At 46.1% G+C, this 19,882-nt stretch overlaps 1 protein-coding gene across 1 annotated transcript in view; it reads right to left on the bottom strand.

Annotated features, from left to right (window-relative positions):
• The window catches only part of CEP112 (centrosomal protein 112), a 462,158-nt gene extending 442,321 nt beyond the window's left edge, over nt 1-19,837 (bottom strand). The window contains exons 1-4 of the mRNA XM_045299484.1: nt 19,520-19,837; nt 15,672-15,777; nt 11,923-12,113; nt 10,212-10,384 (exon numbers count right to left, since the gene is read on the bottom strand). Of these exons, the coding sequence (XP_045155419.1) occupies nt 10,212-10,384; nt 11,923-12,113; nt 15,672-15,777; nt 19,520-19,837 (788 nt within the window). The remainder of the gene's footprint in view (nt 1-10,211; nt 10,385-11,922; nt 12,114-15,671; nt 15,778-19,519) is intronic.
• Between the last annotated feature and the right edge of the window lie 45 nt (nt 19,838-19,882).

Genomic DNA, 19,882 nt, shown 5'->3' with positions numbered 1-19,882 from the left:
TGATGGTGCAGGACAGGGGAGATTCCATGCTGTTGATGGTGCAGGACAGGGGAGATTCCATGCTGTTGATGGTGCAAGACAGGGGAGAGTCCATGCTGTTGATGGTGCAGGACAGGGGAGAGTCCATGCTGTTGATGGTGCAGGACAGGGGAGAGTCCATGCTGTTGCACGTAGGGTGGCTACACGGACCAAGATGAAAACAGCAACTCGGAAAAGGGGAGTAGACCCTTTTCTTTTTTTTCCGCGGGGTGGGTGGGGGTGGCGGGAGGAGGGGATGGTATGAGTTTATGATAATGGGAGAGGAGCAATTCAGAAAGGGCAGACAAGAATGGTCGCACAATTTGAAGACTGTCATTGATGTCACTGAATTGTACTTGCAGAAATTCTTGACCTCGCATATGTTCTGCTATGTATAGTCTTAACAAGAAAAACAATGAACGAAAGGATTATTTTTGAATACTCCCCACCAGAAGTCATAAAACAAAGCCAAGCTGACGAGCAGAATCCAGAGGCTGGGACGGCGATCTCCTGCCCCTGGAAGGAGGCTGGGAGCTCTGGCTTCACAGAAAGGAGGTGCCCGCAACAGGCAAAGGGGGACAACCCACCCGCCTCACAAAGCGCTGTGCCTCGTTTCCGCTGGCCTGGGCACTGACTCTTGATGATCCGCCACCAGCAGGTGGGAGCTAGTCTCAAAAGGAGGGCCCCAGTGAACCAGACCTCTACATTTCTTGACCTCGACCTTGGACAGTCAGTCCCCCTCTACACGTATCTGGGTTCAGCCTGTGACTTGTTCTCTCAATGCCAGCAGAAACGACACTGGGCCACAGATCATTAAGATGGCTTGGGAGTTTTCTCTTTCAGAGTCGGGAACTCTGAGCAGCCACATGAGGAGTCCAGCTACTCTGCTGGAAAGGCTCCAGGAAGAACGGAGACGCTAAGATCACATGAAAGAGGTCAAGCTGAGCCGCACCTGCCAGCCATTCCTGCCGCCAGTGCGCCAGGGTGTTCATGAGGAGTTCTTGGCCACGTTCCAGCCAATCCCCCAAAGAGTGCAGGCCCAACCAACTGGCATGCGGCAAAAGGACTGCCCAGTGAGTCCACTCAGCCACAACTAGGAGAGCGAATCGAGTGCCTACGATGACGGTGACCTTGCAAGACGGCTTGTTACAAAGCATGAGTACATGAAGCATAAACTGTCTCCCCACAGAGGGGAGCTGACTGACTGGAGCCTGGGCGCATGGCGCCCACTCCACAGCCAGACGGCAGGCACAAAGAGAAGCCTGCTGATGAACGAAGATCATGTACAAGCCCTCACTCACTCAAACAGGGATTTTTTAAGCAACGAAATTTGTCAAAAGTCTAACTGGGGGTGAGGTTGGGGATAAGGGGCCCCCCCAAAAAATATACAGGGTCATTATTTGCAAAACCATACGTTAGTTATGAATTATTCCCAGTTGGTCTCACCCTAGTAAATACCTAGAAAGATAATTACTTAGCAATAATTAATTACTGGGAAGTTAATGAGTAAGTGGTGTTATGAAGGTGTGAAATCACATTATATTTTTACTGAGTACCTTTTAAAAGAACTTTCACTCCTCAATTAGGCAGCAATCTTGTTTTTATCAGATTTAGTAAATACTGATTGCTCAACAAGCACTTAACCACCAGGGCTCCTAATGAGCAACTAGATGAAGGGCTCCCTCTTTGGGGGAGGGAGTGCCCCTCTGCTCTCCTAAAGCAAAGGGAGTCGACCATGACCAGCATCATCCAAGAGGGGAGTCAGCCAGGAGGAAGGTGTCCCCCTATGCAGGCAGGCTTCCCCACTAGCACCCAACCTCACCTCCAGTCTCCCTCATAGAGAACAGGCCAGCAGCTCTCCGTCTGGAGGGTGGATTTTGCCGTGGTCCAGCAGAAGGGCCCAGGGTTTTTGTTCGAATGAATCTGAGTGGCCACTTGTGGATAGTGACTCCCGCACTGGCCATCTTTGCGGAATGTTCCATTGGACAGCACTGCCCTGGAATACCAGCAAGTACATACCTCCCTGCGCCAACAGCAGGGCTGTCGGTAAATCAATGAACGCACTTTGTGCGCAATGATGGAAGGGCGCCTCACTGTGCGTGCTCCTCTCAAGGGGCAAAAAGAAGGCCTAGGAAGCAAGGCACGATTGGCTTCCCATCAATCCCCTATAACAAGAGCAGAAATGGGCGTTTTTATACTATGATTATCACTTACATATTAAAATGAGGTTCAAGAAGGCAGACTCTAGTGATGTTTTGTGATTGCGGGTATTTTGTTTTGGGTTTTGGTTTTGAGGACACAGACTAAAATAAAAGATCAGTATTTTTAAAAGTGAAAACTAGCCCCCACCCCACCCCGCCCCATCAAGAGGCTCAGCTTGCAAGTACATTTTCATTATACTTGACCGCCACCTCCTGGCCATTCTAGTCAACAGCACAAGCAACTGTGATGCTAAATACATCCGGAGACATTTTTAAGGGACGAGTGGAGTTCCCAGCTTTGTGCCACAATGCATTCCCAGAAAGCCACATCATAAAAAGGACCATTGTAAAACAAACCATATTTTCCATACGGGCAGGATTATAATTAGACTCTTCTTTCCTTGTTTCTGACATCAAATAACCCATGGGGGTAAAAATCTCATTAAAGCAAAGATGCAAAAGTTATAGCCTTCTATAATAATGTAAAATAGGATAATTATTCACCAAAGCCTATCTTATAGGTATGAACAGATTCGTTATTTGAGAAATCCCAACATCAATTCGAAGACACAACTATCCTAGCATATGTAAAGCCTGTCTAAAGATGTATGGTCAATTTAATAAACAATCATAATTCTGTTTGCACACGCTTAAGACTTTTTGGCAACCTAGATGGTCAATCTTAACAAAAGGAGATCTAAGGAAATCTTAATTAAGGTCTTCTTTTTCTGCAGAAATCCCTCAAAGACTGGGCTGGAGAGTGTCTGGCCCATGGGCCATATGTTGTTGTTGTTGTTGTTGTTGTTGTTGGGTGCCATCGTGTGGGCTCCAACTCATAGCGACCCTGCGTGCATGTGCACTGGTACAGAGAAGACCTCCCGACAGCCTCCAGGAACAGAAATGGGAGGAGCAATACCAGGAGGGGAGGGGGGCTGAGGGAAGGAAGAGGGAACCAACTGAAATGGTCTACATATAATGCTCCCCCCACCCAAGGGGGTCCAACAACAGACACATGGATGAAGGGAGACAGCGATCATTGTAAGATATGAAAATAATAATAATTTATAATTTATCAAGGGGTCATGAGGGTGAGGGAAGGAGGGAAAAAAGAGAGACTGATACCAAGGGCTCAAATAGAAAGTAAATGTTTAGAAAATGATGATGGTAACATATGTACAAATATGCTTGATACAATGGATGTATGGATTGTCATAAGAGCTGTAACAGCCCCCAATAAAATGATCTTTCTAAAAAGAAAATGAAAAAGAGAGAACGAGGTGCCGTCTCGGAAGCCCCCAGGAGCCATTCCAAGGGCTGCCTGCGTCGGCTGACTCAATGGAAGTGAGTTCCTGGTCTGAGGGGGAATTAGAGCAGCCAGAGTGAGCAGATCATCCAGCAGCCAGGCCCTGGGCAAAGAGGAAGGGGAGCGCCCATCACTGAGGGTGGGAGCAGCAGCTAATATCAGTGACTCCCCTCCGTTACTGCACTCCTTCTTCACCACTCTGAGGTTCTGCCGACCTGATTTCCATATGACAGACACTCAGACTGAGGTCTGCAGAGAGCAAGTGACTTGCCTGAGGACACCTGGGTGCCAAGTGTCAGAACAAGGTAAGCTGCCTCCTGTCAGCTACACTGGGAACGAACCAAGCACAGGGGAGGAGCTGCCCGGGCCTGCTGATGCAGCCCATGTCGGGGTGACAAACAGATAAAAATGAAATGTCCATATGTGAGGACGCATGGCTGACATGGCACACGAAAGGGAAAAGAGTCTGGGTCACAGAGACATGGGTGTCGACTGGACCCATCGCTGGGCAAGTCACTGGACCTTCTGAAGAGGCGAACGCCATCTCTCAAGGGCCACACTGCCCACCTCACAGGATGGCAGTGGATCGAATGAGACCACAGGTAAAAGACCTCTAGAATCGTATGTAATATACAAGAGGTGCTCCACGCTGGTCAAATTTGCCTCATTTTTGGTTTGTACATTAACACATTGGAAACACAAGTGGGCTCCACAAATACTTAGAGTGCTTACGCTTAGGCTCTAATCTATGCATACTTGGTGGAGTTCAAGTCAGTGACTGGCTTCACTGGCATTAACAACGTGCATGACCAAATTGTTTCACAGGAGGGGATTCTGAGGGCAACTTGATGGCATCTATCAAAATATAAGTTTGTAATCATTAAAAATAACAGATAGGCATGCACACAAAAAAATATTCTTAACTTTCCACTCAGTTCAACTCCCTAAAGGTAATCACTTGTCACAGATTCTTGTGCAGCACCCAGAGGGGACTTCAGAAAGTCCACCCAAAAAATCACCTTTAAATTCCACTTTTCCATGGATGTTCTGAAGCCTACTCATATACATATGCACTCACAAATCCTCTTTAAAATGGACAGAAGCTGACTACCCTGTTAGGTACTTTCATGAACTTTATGCATGCTTGAGATCTTTCCACAATAACCCACAGAGAAGTTTTCACCATTGCAAAGATGTTGAACAAACTACTAAGTCTACCAGCAGTTCAGCCATTCAATGTGTTCATGTGCCTAGCTTCTGAAACAGTACGTTACACGATGATATACATAAATACTAGGATGTTAACAAGGGCATTTTTGGTCACAATAAAGAATTAAAAACAACAGAAACAGGTTAAATTAAGAAATGTAGACGAAACTGAGGTGGTCAATGATTTCATCCTATTTGGATCAGCAATCCACATCCAGGAAGCCACCCGCCACAATACACACTGCCCTCGAGTCGATTCTAACCCACAGCGACCCTGTGACTGAGGAGAACCGCTCCATGCTGAGCCTACAAGTCCTTCACGGGAGCAGCAGCCTCGCCTCTCCTACAGATCGCCATCAATCTGCAGTTACCGGCCCAACACATACCCCACTGTGCCACGGGGGCTTCTGGGACACTCACCAACCCCGCTGCCATCGAGTCAATGCTGACCCATAGCGATCCCCTGTGGGTTTCTTGGGCCATAACTGTTTGCTGGAGTAAAAAGCCCATTCTTTCTCTTGAGGACCTGTTGGTGGTTTTGAACTGCCGACCATGCGGATCGCAGCCCAACGTAGCCACTACACCACCAGGGCTCAGTCAAGTAATTAAACAACATATTGCATGTGGACTGCACTGAGCAAATCTGCTGCCAAAGATCTCTTTAAATTTTACAAAAAAGAGCACCACTTAACAAAGAAAGAAAGAAAGAAAATACCACTTTGAGGACTGAAGTGCATCTGCCCCTAGCCCTGGCTCTGCCAAGTACTTCACACGTGTGTGCGAGCTGCACATCAAAGGGAGGGGAAGAGTCACCGCAATCCAACGGTGGGGCTGCTGAGGCACACTGAACAGACCCCCGGACTTAGAAGAAGCGTAGCTGGAACGTTCCTTAGAAGTGAGGACCGTGAGCCTTTGGCCCACTTACTTGGGACACGATAGATGCATCATTAGGGAAGACCATCAGGTTTGGGAACATCAGCAAAAAATGAGGACAACTCTCAATTCCTTCAGTCCATCCTCAGCGAGATGGATTGACCCAACAGCCCCAACAACTGCCAGGATGGAGGCGCGCCAACCATCGTGAAAATGCTTCCTTGCTCTACGTGAGGTCTCCGGGAATCAGAGGTGACTCAAAAGTCCGACTCCAACACAGAGCAAACGACAGAGGTTTTCGATGTTTGTAAGTGGAAGAAAGCACGTCTCAGCAGAGTGTATATGTATGTGTGTGTATATATATGTGTGTATATATATTTATATATGTTTTCATTGCACACGTGGTATGAGCTATTGGAGAATGATACACCAAGTTGTGTGGATGGCTGCGGTAGAGTGAGATTTCTTAATAGGGCTCCTCTTCTACCCATGTCTCTGTAATGCCCGCCAAATAACTGGGTGGGACTGTGCGAGTAGGGTGTGTACAGCATTCATAGAGGGGATGGGGCCGTTTTCTTTACCAAGCCCCTGGTTATAAGGTTGAGCCTTCTTTGAAGCGGGAGCAGAGCGCGAACTCGCAGGACCACGGTAAGTGAAGCACATTTGAGACCTGTCTTAAGTGGTGACAGCCAAGGCCGCAGGCAGCAGAGACCACGACAAGGAGACAGCACAGAGGCTCAGCACCGAGACTGTGGGACACAGGCACAGAGGGTTGGCTTCCTAGCCCACAAGGGCAGAAGCCAAGGGACCTGGTGACTGAGAGGCTGAGGAACAGAGACTCGGCTGCTGGCTGAGGAGAGGGGTTGCTGTGGACCAATGGCTGGATCCTGAATGGTCTCTGGTCCTGGCTTGAGCTTACATGTGAACTCTGCTAATAAATCCCCTTCGCTGTAAGTATTGTCTGATTTCAGGTGTGGCCACTGCAACACAATGTCTAATTCCTCAGAGGGCGCTTTGGGAAGAAGAGTTGGTGTCAGAACAGGAGAACGGAAGCTGAGGCCTGTCTGATCTCTGCCTCACGGCAACAGGGAAGCCAGAGGAAGTCAGAAAGGGCCACCTCCGTGCCTTTTATCTAACGGTGAATTGGCTCATGAAGAACCAGGTCAGAGAGATGGGCTAGGACTTTTTACTCTTCTGGAGTCTATGCTGGAGTTTTTAACAAGAATCATATGGTACCTATGCTGCTGCTGCCGCCACCAAGTCGCTACCTTCTCCATGCCCAAGAGGAAGAACAAAGTGCTAGCCCGTCCTGTACCAGGCACACCATCAGTTGCAGATGGGACCGTGTGGTCCAGAGGGTTTTCATTGCCTGATTTTCAGCCAGGCCTTTCTTCTTAGTCTACTTCAGTCTGGAAGTTCTGGTGAAGCATGGTCTGCATTATAGATTGTAGGATAAAAACGTTAATGGTCATCTATGGTTACATAATGGATTACTGCAAACTGAATGGCTCTAAGCAACACGGATCCATGATTTCATCGTTTCTGTAAGTCAGAAGTCCAGACAGAGCTGAACTGAGCTTAAGACCCCACAAGGCTGCAGGCATGGTCTTGACCAGAGATGAGTTCTCATTTGGAGCCTCAAAGAAGGAAAAGTCAGCTTTTCCTTAGCGTGGTTGTTAGGGGGATTTCATTGCTCAGGGGTGTCAGATTCATGGCAGCTGGCTTCTTCAAAGCCAGCAAGAGAAAGAGGGCAAGACTCTGCCACCCTGAGTCTGATAGCCACGCAATGCAATCGCAGGCAGGACGGGCCCTGCCTGCCGCCACCTTCTATTGGCTAGAAGCAAGTCACAGGCCCTGCCCACTCTCGGCAGGTGGACGGGGTGTACACAAGCAGCTGAATGCCTAGAAGAGGGACGTGGACACATCTTACAGTCTGTCTCCTACAAAGCCCAGTGAAGTCTTGGGTGAGCATGTGAGGGACAGCCAGGGAGACGGCGTATATGGTTATAGTTCAGGATTGGAGAGCTCACTGAAGTTCATCAAACGGAGGTGAGCACTAAGCCCACGGTCTGGTTTCCTTAGTAACAATCTGCAAAAGCAAGCTCCCAGGCCAAATACAGCTCACATGTTGCACTGTCAGGAAAGCAGAAGCGAGGTGGCATTGGAAAAACCCAAGTGCAGCGCTCTGATGAAATGGCAGCGTGATTTATCACCGTGGTTTTTCCTAAAAGAAAACCAGACCTAGTCTATAACTGTGAACCAAGCAGTACGAAAAGGGGCAGCAAAGAAGAGACCAGGACACAATCAGCTTGGTGGGAAGTTGTCTGGTGTGAAAGGCTAAGCTTCGACGTATGTGACATGTATGGGGGTGGGGGGGCAGGGAGGAAACAAGACAATAAGCCAGATACAATCGAAGTTCCTCATCCTTCCGAGGCGCTTAGTGCAGAGTAGTACAGACGATCCAGCAGGAAGAACAAAGGGAGGGGCAGGGGCCATGTCGCCTGACCAGGGAGCCCCACAGAAAGGCTTCAAAGGACTGTGCATCTTTAGTACTATAAAAAGGTGAGGGCACAAACAGCATAATTTAAAACACTACTAGAAAACACTTCACATACGAAAAGGTCTAAGTAAAGCAGGGTTTTATAAAGTGATCAAAAAAGAACCACCAAGGGGGAAAAAATCTTTTAAGATTAAAGAGGCTTTTCAAAGGACAAGTTGAAGTGGTTGTAAACTTTGTGAGGCAGCATGAAACTTCAGTTCTGAGTAACAATAAATTATTCACCATAAAAACATACACGTTTCAAATATTATAAGGCACCTTAAACTTTTAAAGACAATTTCTTGAGGAATTCCTTAGACACACGAGGTCAACATGGGCCAACACTTTTTCAGGAACAGCAGGGAGTCACTTCCGGGAGGAAAGCAGTCCGTGTGATTCATTCCTGCCTCTCGGCAGACCTTTGGACTAGTATCACTGCCCATGGTGCTGCCTTTAAGGGCAGGCAGGTTCAACTGACTCCTATTTGTCAAAGACTCTTGTGCATCATATTACGAACTTGTGTTCACCAAGATGCATACTACAACTGTACATCATGTTCAAGTTAAAAATCCACCCATCAATCAAACTGAGATGTTCAGAGAACGACATCAGGGCAATGTTGTTGGTGCGTGCAGGCCCAATGGAGCTTTCTTCTCCCCCATGCCCGACACCCTGCACCAGAGAGGCCTTTAAGGGTGGCTTTCCACTTCATTTCATTCTTAACCCTGCTCTTGAAGAGCAGGATGCTACCGTATATACTCGTGTATAAGCCGAGTTTTTCAGCACATTCTTTTATTCAGTTTTTGTGGTAAAATTAGGTGCCTTGGCTGATATTCGGATCAGCTTATACTCAAATCTATATGGTAATTAAAAACCAGAGAAGAGCCTCAAGGTCAGTGGGAAAGGCAGCGATCTCCCCGGCAGCGGTGGGGAGTAGGAGGAAGGAGAGCAGGTGCACGGCCTTACAATAGTGACTGAGCATGGCTTGGCTTCACCCTCAGGTTGAAAACTGACTCTTCAGATCCAATCCCTTGATCGTTCATTTGGAACACTCATTTAAACATCTGTAAGTCACACAAACAAACAAATGGGCCCACATGCTCCATTCAGGCCAGGTCACCAGTTTCCATGCTTCCATTCTATGCGTCACGCATTTGATGCTGTTTTCACACTGGAAAATCCTACACCTTAGCCCTTTGCTTCCCAAAATGGTAATACCGCCCCCTAGAGGGCACCGACACAAACCCAAACCAAGAAAACCAAATCTATTTCTGCTCATGCCTGTGGGTCGTGACCCCTTTGGGGGTCAAATGACCCTTTCACAGGGTCGCCAGATTCATAACAGTAGCACTATTACAGTTATGAAGTAGCAATGAGAATAAGTTTATGGTTGGGGGGGGGTCACCACCGCATGAGGAACTGTATGAAAGGGTTGCAGCCTTAGGAAGGTTGCGAACCGCTGCTCCAGAGTGAGGCAGAACGGTCCCTGTGCATTTCCAAGACGGTAACTCTTTGCGGGGGCAGGAAGCTGCCTCTTTCTCCTGATTCAAACTGCTGACCTTGTAGTTAGCAGCCCAATGTACAACCCACTATACCACTTGGGTTAGGGGCTATCGTGCAAGGAGCTCAGATGATAGGTTCTTGACTTACTGATAATGATCTGAGTTCCTGCTTGTCACACAGGAACACATAGGAATACATGACAACATCACTGTTCAGCCACTGGAATATATGAGGAGACTTCAAGAACGTTCATGGAAACAGTGAAATGAAAAGATACTTGTATTTCCCCACAAGCATTGTGAAGCCCCCTCATATGCAAGGTTTAACAGGACCAATAAAAGTGACAAAGAAAACTACCTTGAATATGCATTAAGTGGACAAACAAAACTCTTATATATGCACCCAAAGTCCAATCATTGCCCTTGACTTAAATACATAAAGTAAACCAAATACGAAATATAACTTTTTTTTTAAAGATAGGAAAAATGAAAGGTATGAAACAGTTTCACACACGGGCTGCATGACAAAACCCCTTCCAAGCCCCGCTGTCGCTGTGGTGGCTTACCTGTGGACATCCGTTGGGGAGGGAAGCAGAGTGCTCTCTTCTTCTGAAGAAAGTTTCCATGATTCATTTAATTTTTGGTCACTTGTCCCCAGCTCACCCACGACCCAGTCTGGTAACGCTTCTGGACTTGGAACTTTGGCTTGTGCGGAATTTGGTTCATCGAAATAGATGGACTGATTTTTTTCAAAAATGAGAAAAAGTATTCGTTCAAAATGTAACCATTTGTGAAAATTACATCAATTTTCAAGTTCTTGACAAAAGTCTTTCAAATGCTCTACTTGTGTTAATTTTAGGCAAAGACATACAAATGTATCACTCCATGCACAAGGGACTATGAAGTAGTAAAAGATATAAAATGAACAGCATTTACCTTTGAGTTATGTTCTGATGAGTAAGAAATTCTGGAGAATGGCTGATTGTATAATAGAGTAAGATGACAATAAATATTTGGACTATTAAGTAATTATGAGCATCATAAAAAAAAGTCAAAGAGTTTGGTTCTTTTTAATCATGTGCTCTATTTCTTTAGGCAATCATCAACTGCTTTGTATTAAAAAAATCAGTGAACAGAGAAATGTCTACCAATACAAATCAGAAATGATGAATGTTTTGATCATATGAGAACCAAAAAAGCATTCATGTTGAGAGGAACCTGAGATTTAGTTGATGGCCAGGCCACCCAAGTAGGAGACATCAAGACAAAGCCCTAAACTATCTTACTAGTATTAGTTATAAGTCCCTTCCCTAATACTCTATATACTTCAATGGCCAGTATGGACTACTGGTTTCTCAGTCAGGCTTGTCAAGTATCTCAGAGTTGTAAAGACCAAAGAAGGAGCCCTGGTGGCTTGGAGGCTAAGCGCTTAGTCAACGAAAAGACTAGCCGTTCAAACACACCAGCCACTGCACAGAATTCAAAGTGGCTGTCTGCTTCCAAAGATTCCGGCCTTGGAAACCCAATGGGGCAAGTTCTACTCTGTCCAAGGGCGTCATTATAATCAGAATCACCTCGACAGCAAGGAGGCTCTTTGGTTTAAGGTCTACATTTAATGCAATTGTCAACCAAGCAAAAGAACCGCCTTTGCAAACTAGGTCAATTTGGATAATGACACTACAGGACTCACTGCTAAACCCTAACGCCTTCATTTTATTCGAGTGGAAAAGCACTTTAGACCTCACCTAGTCCCATTTCACTCAGGTTTTGAAATAACACAGGAATTTCGAAAACTCCAACCCACTGAAACATATGAAATACTATTATTATGAGCCCTGGTGGGGTAGTGGTACTCTGCTGCGCTGCTAACGACAGGGTTGGCAGTTCTAAACCACTAGCTGCTCTGCAAGAGAAAGACTAGGCTTTCTGCTCCCATTGAGAGTTACAGTCTCAAAAACCCACGGGGCAGTTCTATCCCGTTCTGCAGGGTTCCGATGACTCATAATCAACTGGATGGCAGGGAGGGAGGGAGTGAAAACTACTGGGAAATTAAGGCTCCATAGAAGTTTTCACTTCCAGGTTTTCAGAAATATGGAAGAACACTGAGGAATGGCCAGGCCAATCTATTCGAGGTAAAAAAAAAAAAAATCAGATCAGGAAGAAAAGAAAAAAAAACAAATTTAACTAATAAATCACTGACTTCCCCAAATGGTTGATAAACTGACACCCACTTTTTAAACAATGGAATTCATCCAACTTCTGTCGCAAGGCACCTACCATGTATGAAGGCAGCGCTCTGAGTGTCCCGGGCTCCGGCCGATGTGCGAAGGGGCCTTCGAGCGTGCCTTGCTTAAGCATGTGCAACAGCAGCTTTGCGTAGAGATTCCGATTCTTCCTGCCCATCACACCCGTGCCTGTTCCCGAGGGCTCACACAGCTTCCTGATCCAAAGGGCACACCTCTGACGTTCTGTGAATACGTAAGACCTATCAGAGACTCGGTTTTTCAGAAAACAAAGCATCAAATTACAAGGACCTTTCATATAGCACCTGCTGTGGGCTGCTAACCACAAAGTCAGCAGTTCAAAACCACCCGCCACCTGAAAGAAAAAGAGAAGGCTTTCTAATCCCATACAGCAGCGGTTCTCAGCCTGGGGGGTCACGACCCCTTTGAGAGTCAAACGACCCTTTCACAGGTCATAACAGTAGCAAAATTAAAGTGATGAAGTAGCAACGAAAATAATGTTATGGTTGGGGGGTCACCACCACATGAGGAACTGCATCAAAGGTTCGTGGCATTAGGAAGGCTGAGAACCACTGCTGTCGAGAGGTAAAGTCTCAGAAAGCCACAGGGGCAGGTCTGCCCTGTCCTCGGGGGTCACTAGGAGCTGAGATGGACTCGATGGCAGTTGAGTTCGGTTTGTCAGCTTGGGTTTTGGTCTAGAACTGAGGTTGGCAAACGTTGTCTGGAAAGGGCCAGACTGCGGACAGCCAACTTACATGGGCCACATCACCTCTGGTACCAAGTCCTCAACTCTGCAACAGCGTGACCACAGACAAGATGCTCCAAACACATGATGTGAGAAGGCAAGGGTTGGGTTTGGTCTCACGGTCTGTGAGCTCCGAGTCTAGACTTTAGCATTACTGGTTTATAGACGGTCCCTCGCTGCCATCAAATCGATGCTGACTCACAGTGACCCCATAGGACAGCGGACAGCTGCCCCTGGGGGTTTCCAAGGCTGTCGCTCTTGATGGGAGCAGAAAGCCTCCTCTTGCTCCCGTGAAATGGCTGGGGGTTTCCAACTGCGGACTTTGCTGTGGTTAGCAGTCTAACACGTGAGCCACGGGCCACCAGGACTCCTGTTAATAGACTGTAGGACAAAACAAGTGTTAATAGAAATATGTCCCCATAAATAAAATCTGTGGATTGCTAGCAGATAAATTTCGGAGAGAAAAGTTTTCTGGAAAAACAAATTGTGGTAGTCACCTAATCTGGTGCCGATTTGAGGATTAAGAGTGTAGGTGTGGAGTCTAGCCTGTCGATCTGGAGATAGCCAATGAGACCTCTGTGTGGGCATGGCCTTCTCCTGAGAATTCTGGGAAATCTGGGACTTCCTCCTTGGAGGCAGAAGACACCTCTCTCTCTCTCTCTGCCACTCCCTGGGAGACATTGCAGAAGACAAGCCACATGGATGCAACCAGACCTCTGAAGCCAGAGACCCCTGCCAGCGCTGAGATGCTTACACTGGACCCAAAGACTTTCTACCACTGGCTTGTGATCATCCAGCATTTGGCTTCATTGCATGTGTTTCATGAGTCTGAAGAGGACTTTATAGATTGATATAGGACATAGGGGCTAATATCAGACTTATGGACTTGATCTGGATTGGGCTGGGATGTTTTCACCATGTTCAATTACTCTTGTATATAAGCCTCTTTCTTATACACATATGTGTGTCCATGGATTTGTTTCTCTAGTCTACCCGGACAAACACACAAATCTTTCTCCTAATTGTAAGTATGCAACACTAGAGAGAGATGCAGTGCACTCTCCGAGGTACTTAAGCATTTTAAACTTAAACTTAAGCATTTCAACAACTCTAAAATAATGGAGGGCTACTTAAATATAATTTCATAAAATGGTTGTATCTTGAAAAAGATTCCTAAAACATACCGCACAGTATAATTCAGACACAGTGATCTTATTATCATCCCACTACAAAGTACTGTTTTCAGTCTCAGGTAAACCATTTGACATTCTCCTTTTATCAGTCTAACTCAATGTGAGGGTCATAGAGCTAACCAATCCTAAGTCTGCTTTATCTCTTCCCTCATTAAAAAAAAAAATCGCTGGGGCCAGATTTAGCACTTTGCTAAGCCCCTTACAGGTATGACTAATATGCCTCTAAAATTTTTTTATTTTAGCTTGAAAACTTATGTAAGCAAAACTGCAACTTTCATGCAATATTAAGTGTACTTTGTCGGGGAGAAGGGGACCCACAAAAGGAGATTGATAAACTTCAAGTAAACCATTTTCTAAACTGTTTTTCATTAGTTCCACAGCAAACTGAAATCTACATAATATTCTGATGCTCAGAATTTAATGGTTAATGGAAAGCATAGATTTCACTTCCTAAAATTATGGTGCAGGGGTATGAAATGCCATCAAAGTAAAATTCAGCTGTAAGAAGATCCAAGAATATATTCCTTCTTCCTTGATCCCTAAGTCCCAAGTGTTTCCTTATAAATAATTAAATTAACAAAGGTCATCGTAAACGAATATGGTAACAATGTATCATGACCCAAATATTATAATCAATTCAATTCTATGTATCTAGAATCCATTTTTAAAAGAGGATGAAATGTGTGGCTCAAACTCATTGCGAGTCAATTCCATCCCGTTACCACCCTACCGAGACTGTAATCTTAACAGGAGTATAAAGTCTCATTCTCCTTTGGAGCCGCTGGTAGCTTCAAACTATTGCTCTTGAAATTAACAGCCCAACTCATAATCCACTACACTACCAAGGCTCTTTAGTCAATATTAGAAGAGGGCAAATCATACAAATGTCATGAATTATTGGCTCGACCAATCTTAAGCGTCCCATGGGCATGGCACCCGCATTCTGAGAAGACGAGAAGGAAAGGAGAGTTAGGGTCCAGAAAGTCAAGAGAAGAGGCAGAGAGCGTAGCTTCAAGGGACGCTCAGGCAGGTCACCCCAGACAAAAGAGGTTGCAGGCCCTGAGCAATGAGTAAGCTCCCATCCTCCCAACACAGCTGCCTGGAATAAACTCTCACACTGACTTGGCACCACACTTTGAGCACAGAGCCAGTTTGACCACTTGGGGAAGTAGGGGCTTTGGCTAGAGTACAAACCAAAGTTTCTTGGGCCCACTCCAAGCCCTCCACTCAAATGCTACCAAATCAGTTAAACTTCTGCCATCAGCCTTATGCCTAGATGATTTGGAGAATTTTCCTGGCTTCCCCAATTCTCTCGTGCTGCCTTGAGTTATCTGAAAAGTCTTTAACTGGAGGCAAAGACTCTTGCTTTATCATTAGAGATAAGAGGTTTAAACGACAAGAAATGAAAACAAGATAGCAACTAAAACTCATTCACCATTGGTTTTAGTCAGTCAACCCCCAAGCATGAGAGACCAATAGGTTCCTTTTCTGTTTTCATAAACAGAAGAGTCAGAAAGCAAGTAGATCGTAGAGTGTATTTCCACCAAGGGAGGAAAAAGATGCAGGCAGAAATTGCAGTAGCTAACTACAAAGGTCCACACACAAGCTCATGGCTTATGGAGAGGTGGTATCACAAGATCTTCTCACAGCTTAGTAGGACATTCAGGGTCACTAAATTTCTCTTTACTCTGGAACAGCTCAAAGTCAGCCATCCTACATCAATTTAAGATGAAAACCAAGAGGATTCGGTTTTCTTTCCACTTGGATGGCTCACTGACATGACCAAATTATAGAAAGGGGAGAAAAACATAATCTTAAGAATCGTATTTTCAAATATAATCTTACCTGACCTATGGGGTAATTTTAGAACAAAGGGCTTCATATCTACCACAAAGTGATCAAATTCTGCATCCAGCTTCTCCCATTGTTCTTCACTCCCCATTTCCACACTCTAGTCTGTAAAAGATTTAAGGTTAAAGTATTAGTCTGGATGCTGAAAACTGGGAAATTCTGATAGGAAACAGCAAAGAGGATGCAATAAATGGAAAAGTATCATGTTCATAGGCTGGAAGACTCATTAAATGAAAAGGTCAATTCTGTCCAAACAGATCAGCAGATTTAATCCAATTCCCATCAAAATTTCAACAATATTCTTTGTTTAGAGAGACAAGTGGATGATAAAATGTGCATTGAAAGATAAAGGAGCTAGCATAACCAAAACAATTTGAAAAAGGAGAAAACCGTTCACACTACCCAATTTTCATATGTACAGTACAGTAAGTACAGTTGTCAAGACATATATCATATTGGTAAAAGGGCCCACAGACCATGGTACCATGGACCAACACAAACAAGGAATGGTGATTTCCACAAAGGTGCAAATACATGGAGAAAGAATAGAGTAACCATAAATGATGCTTTAACAACTGGGCACCTAGATGCAAAAAAAAAAACCAGAAAAAATCTAACCTTGGCCTAAACTTCACATTGTATATAAAATTGACTCAAAATGGATCACCAATATAAATGCCAAACTATAACATCCTTATTAGAAAACATAAAAGAGAATCTTTAAGACCTTGGGCCAGGCAAGACTTCCTTAGCTGTAACACTAAAAGCACTAGCCACCCAGGAAATATTTGATATGTTGGGCAAAATCAAAATGCTTGCTCCGCAAAGAACATTGTGCAGACAAGGAAAAGACAAGCCACAAACTGGGGGAAGACATCTGCAAAGCATGTGTCTCATAAAGGACTTGTTACCTTAAAACTCAACCACACAGCTGAACAAATGACTCAATAAAAAAGTCAGCCAAAGTGGAGTCCCTTCACCAAAGATGGTAATATATACAGACAGTAAATAATCATGAAAAGGCTCAACCATAGTAGTCCCTTCACCAAAGATGATATAGATACAAGTGGCAAATAAATATGGAATGGGCACAACTTCATTAGCCATTAGGGAAATGCAAATTAAAGCCACCCCCATGAAGACAGCTAAAGGAAAAATGCAAACAAAACAAATGCCCATTTGGATGTGGACCAACAGGAAGGCTCGCTTCTGGCTGGTGAGAACGCAAAACGGTGAAGTCCCTGGTTGAAACATTGCAACTGGTATTCCATCAATTCCCGGAGCCTTGTATTTCACTAACGCCTTGAGTGCAGCCTGGATTTCTTCCTTTACTATCACCAGTTCTTGATCATATGCTACCTCCTGAAATGGCTGAACACTGATCAATTCTTTCGGGTACAGTGACTCTATGTATTCCCTCTATCTTCTTTTGATACTTTTTGCATCGTTCAGTATTTTCCCATGCAATTCTTCAATGTTTCAATTTGAGGCTTGAGTTTGTTTTTTCTTCCTTTATTTCAGCATGACACATGCCCACCAGCATGTGCTTCCTTTTGTGGCTTGCTAACTCCAAGTCTTTGAACAACTGACGGACAAACAGTGGTCTTCAGGAGCAAGAATACTATTCACCACTACTCACGTATCATCAGAAACGGCCATCCGATCTTCTGGATACAGAAGAAACAGTTTCAAATTCAAATGAGAGTGAAAATCAATCTCATTTATATGTGTTTTTAGGTTGGTTGGTTGGTTGGTTGGTTGGCTAGTTGGTTGACTCATTCATTGTTGGGTTCTACTTGACATGCCAATAAAATATGACATCAGTTACAGACTTGGTTAGCCAGGGATAGGAAACCACCTCTGAAGGTCTTTTCTCCTGGAGAGTAACTGGTGGGCTTAAAGCCCTCCCTTTCGGGAGAGCCGAAAAATGTTGAACTACAGTGCTGCCAGGGTTCCCTGGAGGGCTAAAGCAAACGTATTCCTAATAATCACTCGGTGTCCCTACAAAAGGTGAATCATGCCACTACTAGACAACAGGCTGCCACCTGGAATCCACCCACAGGCACCTTCCTGGTGACCTGTTTCCTAAAGGTTGCAGCTTGGGAAACCCACAGAGCAGTTACACTCTTCATCTAAGGGGATGTTGTGAGTTGGAAATTACTGAATCGCAACTAACAATAACAATAATCACTGATTTTTAACAAATCCTTTGACACAATCGAGAAGGGTTCTCGTCTTTAAAGTTAGAGAAAATGAAAACAAATAAATGTCCCACCTATATTTCTTCTTCAGCAAAAATATAAACCCATTTTTACTCTTCAGCAAAAGTAAATAAATAAGTGACCCGCCTGGGGGCAGGTGGGGTAGGAGTGGCCTGAAACCAAATGGTCAGTGGTGCAAACCCAGCAAGATAAGGAGAAGCTGTCTGCTCCTGTACAGATTTCCAGTCTTGGGAACTCTATAGAGGGCAGCGATGAGTTGGTATCCACGCAATGGCAGTGAGCTTGGTAGTTACAGAAATTAATTCAAAAGTTAAGAAAGAAGTAAATGAGGTGACTTGTGTTTATATTAATACACCATATTTGGACCGTGTCTTTTGTTAGACTCACCAGCATCATCTTTCGTATTTTAAGCCTCTTTACTTGTGGATAGCTACAAAGTGGGCTAAGACCTTCTTAGGGGGACTTAGCTGCCATAGAGGTCAGCAAAGCATGAATGAGCATTCTACGTTTCATCCAAAGCAGCCACGACTGCTAAGAAAATTACTCTACTTCACTCACATTGTGTCCCAATGCACCTTCAAGACACCTGTTCCTGAAAGGTGTCCAAAATGAATTCGGTTGGATCCAATCCTATTTTGAAATTTCCCCCTGGGCATTAAAAAAAACTACAGCAAGTCCCTTCAGTCAATCAAAAGACTGGCAAAAAAACTAACAAGCAAGTAAACTCACTGCCAAGGAGTCTATGCCAACTCATAACCACCCCGGAGGGCAGGGTGGAACTGGCCCTGTGGGCTTCCGAGACTGTAACTCTTTGATAGTGGAAACCTCAACTGGCTCCAGCAGAGCACAAGGTGGTTTTGAACTGCTGACTTGGTGGCTAGCAGCCCAAATGCGTAATCACTACGCCAAGGGCTCCCCCGAAGGCTTGCCAATGCCTGCTTTCTCGGGGCCCCACATACCAGTGGTGGGCCAGACCGCCAGCACTTCCACCTGGGCCAGACCCCGTGCTGTGAACTTTCCAAACTTGATCTCTTTCAATCCCCTGGCCATTTCACAGGAGCAGAAGCCAAGGCTTTGCTGAGTTAAGCCATGGCCTTGGGTAAGGCGGGGCGTGAACACGGAGTACAGGCGGGCGGGCGGTGGACCCCCATCGGCTGCGGCCTGACCACCGTCTCCGGAGCCTGGACACTTAGTGGTGAGGATCGTCGATGACATTGCCCTTTCCTATCTACTTTGCATCCGTCTTTAAATATGATGGACAATGAATAAAAATAGCTGTCGACTGAGCAGAAAAGCTGTTGGTGGTGGCTTGCGGTGCCTCACGACCTTGGAATGTCAACCACGCACAGCATCCTGGTTCTCCGCGGGATCCAGGGGACACTGGTTCTGCTCTGTCCACAGACGTGGTCACGTCCTCGGCCGGTGGGGGTGGCCTGGGCCGCGTCCACGCTCCTACCTTGTCCAGACCCCCGGCTGCTTCTCGCCGGCAGCAAAGCGCAGAGGTCCGAGGTCCGGTGGACCTGCTCCGGGGGCTTAGCAAACTTTCTTTGGAACTTCCCGGTGGGTAAGGGAATCCCAGGGCCTGCACCGGGCGCCCACGAACTGGGCGCGCGCGCCCACCCCGGCCCCGGGCCTGCGGGGCGAGGCCCCTCGGAGAACCAGCCCGCCCGGCGGCGCGGCCGCCAGCCCGCGCGCACTTCCACTCCAGAACCTGAGGGTCGGGTGCGGGGGAGGGAAAATTCGGAAAAATCCAGAACCTGGCGCGCCCACCGCACGTTTTCCGCCCGGCCGCCACCGTCGCCCTGGCCGCCGCCACTCGCTTTCAAATCTTTGCGGGCCACTCCGGCCACCACCGCCCAGCCGGCGGGGAGGCGGGGACTTCCGCGTTCCCATGTCACCGCCCTCCGGGCATCCGCGACCGCGCTGCGCCGTTGCCATGGTAACAGCCGTTGCTGGGACCCCCGCCCCGCCAGCCGGAGGCGG

The sequence above is a fragment of the Echinops telfairi genome, unplaced genomic scaffold (genome assembly GCF_000313985.2).
Source record: "Echinops telfairi isolate 266 unplaced genomic scaffold, ASM31398v2 ScPeMD7_7458;HRSCAF=8496, whole genome shotgun sequence".
In the NCBI taxonomy this organism is placed as follows: domain Eukaryota; kingdom Metazoa; phylum Chordata; class Mammalia; order Afrosoricida; family Tenrecidae; genus Echinops; species Echinops telfairi.
The sequence above is the reverse complement of the archived record's forward strand: the minus strand, read 5'-3'. Positions and strand labels throughout refer to the sequence as shown.